We start from the raw sequence: 1,760 nt of genomic DNA, 5'->3' as shown, positions 1-1,760 counted from the left end.
TTTATACCAAATCTAGAAAAAAGTTTTTTCAATATTTCTTCGGCCACAAGAAGGGCCATCAACACAATCTTGCATTTCCCCTGATAGGTATATCTGTATAATGAAATGGCATGGACCCAGCTACAATGACAGAAGGAAGCTAGTTGGTAGGTGCATCTACCTCACTGCTCCAACATAGGGCTCACAATGCACCCTTCTGATCTTAAATCATAGGTTGCCTCTCCCACAGAGGAGGGCAGGAGTGACAGGGGCGGCCTGTACTGCTTAGTAGTTACACCGTGTTCTCTATACATCAGTCAACTGGAGTCCTGGAGCTCACATCAATCTCTTCTTAGATTGGATTATGAAACCTTTGAAAGGCTGATTAACTCAAGTGAATGGAAAAAATAATTAGTTTCTAAACTTGCAATGCTAGGAGCACAATGTTACTATGTAAGGCCCAGACTGAACAGTCATTTCTACTTTTTCATTGAAATCTCTTTTCTTTTATAAAATTCACTGAAGAGAAAAATACATTCCTTTTGGAAAATGCTTGCATAATGAGCCAGAATAGATTTTAGATGAAGAGAACTAATTACAACATTAAACGTTATTCATTCTCAAAATCTCACTGAAGGGTGCAGATTATAAGAGGAGTTCAGAAATCTAGATCAAATCATTACTCAAATATAACTCAAAGAGATATTTGTAGTCCAACGTTTATAGTGGCATTATTAACAACAGCCTAAAGCTGGAAAAAACAAAATGTTGGACAAATGAATGGATAAAAAATGTGTTATATATCAAATATTGCTTCTAGACTATCAATATGTTTTTAATTAAAATCCTAGTACAAAAATCATTAACTTTATGAATTCAGACAACATCCTCTATAAAAGGGAATTACATGACTACTAGCAAGTAGTATCAATATAAATATAATAAATACTTTTGTCGATGAGACTTCTCATCTTGTCCAAAATATTCTTATATACTGCTACAAGAGAAATAAAAATTCCCTTTCAGTATGACAGAAAATAAGACATCGACTTACCGAACTTGTAACTAACAGGTTTTTTTGAAGCTGTTCAATTTTGCTTGCTTGCTTTTTGACTGTAATTTTTAACTTGGCATTTTCAGTTTCAAGCCTAAAATGTATGTTTAAAAATAATTATCTTTACATATAGATTTAAAACAAACCACATAATATCTCAACAAACATCTGAAGGTACAATTATATAAAATCTTAAAATATAAAAAGTAGATGATTTGGAAATTGTGCCATTTTTCTAGTGTTTTGTAAAAAATGTGCGAAATTTAGAGATAAGGTACGTAGATCATGCATTTCAAAATAGCTCAAAGCTGCGATCTTTATCCAGCTTAACACTGATGTATTTCTTATCGCAGCTGTTCTAATTCTCATCCTATACAGCTCGTCTACTTTATAAATACTCAAGTTATTTTCTGTGCTGCTTTAAATTATACTTTTGCATGTGATCCTTCGTCTTCTCAGCACATCTTACAGCCTCTGCATGTTGATCGCTTGCTTCTTGCAACTAAAATAAAGAAAAAAAAATACGTTTAATGACTGATAATCTAGTACAAATCTACCTGTTTCTGTAACTAAAATATTATTGGAACACAGCCATACTCTTTCACCTGTGTTTTGTTTATGGCTACTATGTGACACAATAGCAAAGCTGAGTTGTGAGAACAGAGACTTTATGGTCCACAGAGCCTAAAATATCTACTATCTGGCCCTTTACAGAAAAGTTTACCAA

At 33.3% G+C, this 1,760-nt stretch overlaps 1 protein-coding gene across 2 annotated transcripts in view; it reads right to left on the bottom strand.

Annotated features, from left to right (window-relative positions):
• Positions 1 to 832: 832 nt before the first annotated feature.
• ANKRD26 (ankyrin repeat domain 26) overlaps positions 833 to 1,760 on the bottom strand; it is a 72,065-nt gene continuing 71,137 nt past the window's right edge. The window contains exons 27-28 of one of the 2 annotated variants that reach the window (XM_011369515.2): positions 1,465 to 1,535; positions 833 to 1,127 (exon numbers count right to left, since the gene is read on the bottom strand). In XM_011369515.2, the coding sequence (XP_011367817.1) occupies positions 977 to 1,127; positions 1,465 to 1,535 (222 nt within the window). In that variant the 3' untranslated portion in view covers positions 833 to 976. The remainder of the gene's footprint in view (positions 1,128 to 1,464; positions 1,536 to 1,760) is intronic. The other variant, XM_011369514.2, reaches the window with a different exon arrangement.

Source organism: Pteropus vampyrus, unplaced genomic scaffold (genome assembly GCF_000151845.1).
Source record: "Pteropus vampyrus isolate Shadow unplaced genomic scaffold, Pvam_2.0 Scaffold150, whole genome shotgun sequence".
Classification (NCBI taxonomy): Eukaryota; Metazoa; Chordata; class Mammalia; order Chiroptera; family Pteropodidae; genus Pteropus; species Pteropus vampyrus.
The sequence above is the reverse complement of the archived record's forward strand: the minus strand, read 5'-3'. Positions and strand labels throughout refer to the sequence as shown.